Source organism: Manacus vitellinus, unplaced genomic scaffold (genome assembly GCF_001715985.3).
Source record: "Manacus vitellinus isolate BGI_N305 unplaced genomic scaffold, ASM171598v3 scaffold_40_pilon, whole genome shotgun sequence".
NCBI lineage: Eukaryota > Metazoa > Chordata > Aves > Passeriformes > Pipridae > Manacus > Manacus vitellinus.
Window position 1 is genome coordinate 6,726,571 of NW_021940541.1, and position 1,051 is coordinate 6,727,621.

General features: G+C 52.2%; 1 protein-coding gene across 1 annotated transcript in view; it reads right to left on the bottom strand.

Annotated features, from left to right (window-relative positions):
• Positions 1-386: 386 nt before the first annotated feature.
• Positions 387-1,051, bottom strand: part of EMX2 (empty spiracles homeobox 2) — a 3,695-nt gene continuing 3,030 nt past the window's right edge. The window contains exon 3 of the mRNA XM_029961996.1: positions 387-784. Within this exon, the coding sequence (XP_029817856.1) occupies positions 387-784 (398 nt within the window). The remainder of the gene's footprint in view (positions 785-1,051) is intronic.

Below are 1,051 nucleotides of genomic sequence, written 5' to 3' on the forward strand. Positions count from 1 at the left end.
GGGGGGATTCCTCGTTAATAATTTCTCTGCTTTAATTTTTCATCTTTCTGTCCTCCTGAACCGGCTCCTCACATCCCCTCTGCCTGACGCCGGGCTAGAAACGAGTGGAAAATCATCCAAGAAACTGTGTTTCTGCCGTAGGGTCCAAAGAGGGGGGTTCTTCCCCCTCCCCCCCATTTGTTTTGGTGGCTTTTCCCCCCAATATCAAACTACTTCTTGAGGGTCCGAGCAGCCCCGCAGCAAAACGGCCGGACCCGCAGACCGCGGATCTCGCCACTCCCTCCCCGCTCGGGCCCGGGCTCCCATCGGGGCTGCCCGGGGGACCCCAAATCCTTCTCTGAGAGCTCTAGCTTCCCACGGCCGGCCGAGGCACCGCGACCCCCGGCTCAAGCGGTGGAATCGTGAACGGGAAAGGATTTTACAACATCCAGGCGAGGGGGGGCCCCTCTCTCGCTCCACCGGCTCGGGACCGAAGGCCTAAACACCCCTAGAATTTGCCCGTAGTTTTTGCTCGAATTTCGGCCCTGCCGGGTGGGTTTTCCAAAGGAGATGTCGGTACTTTCACTTTCCCAACTGTCCGTTCCATGTTTCCCCCTTACCTGAGTTTCTGTGAGGCTGAGGCTGTGTGCCAGCTGTTTTCTCTCCGCTCCTACTACATAATGGTTCTTCTCAAAGGCATGTTCCAGTCTCAGTAATTGGGATGGGGAGAAAGCTGTACGGATCCGTTTGGGTTTCCTGGCCAGTGCATTGTGCAATAGAAAGCTCTCCGGGCTGGTTTCATTCCCTGGGCAACAGGGTAAAACAGAGATTAGCAAAACACCTTTCCCAAATGCGTTCGACAGGACTTTCTAGCACAAGAATTTTTTTCTCCCACCATTATTCGCAGGAGAAATCCGACTATGGTTTCTTTTTTATTTTTCAGCGCTTTTTCGGTATTGAATTTTCATTTGATAAATAGGTGGAGAGGAATGATAAATGAGCGGGGGAAGGAGAGGACTGGGAGAAATTAAAATGCTAAAACCCAACCTGGGGAGGACTACAAAAAAAAAAA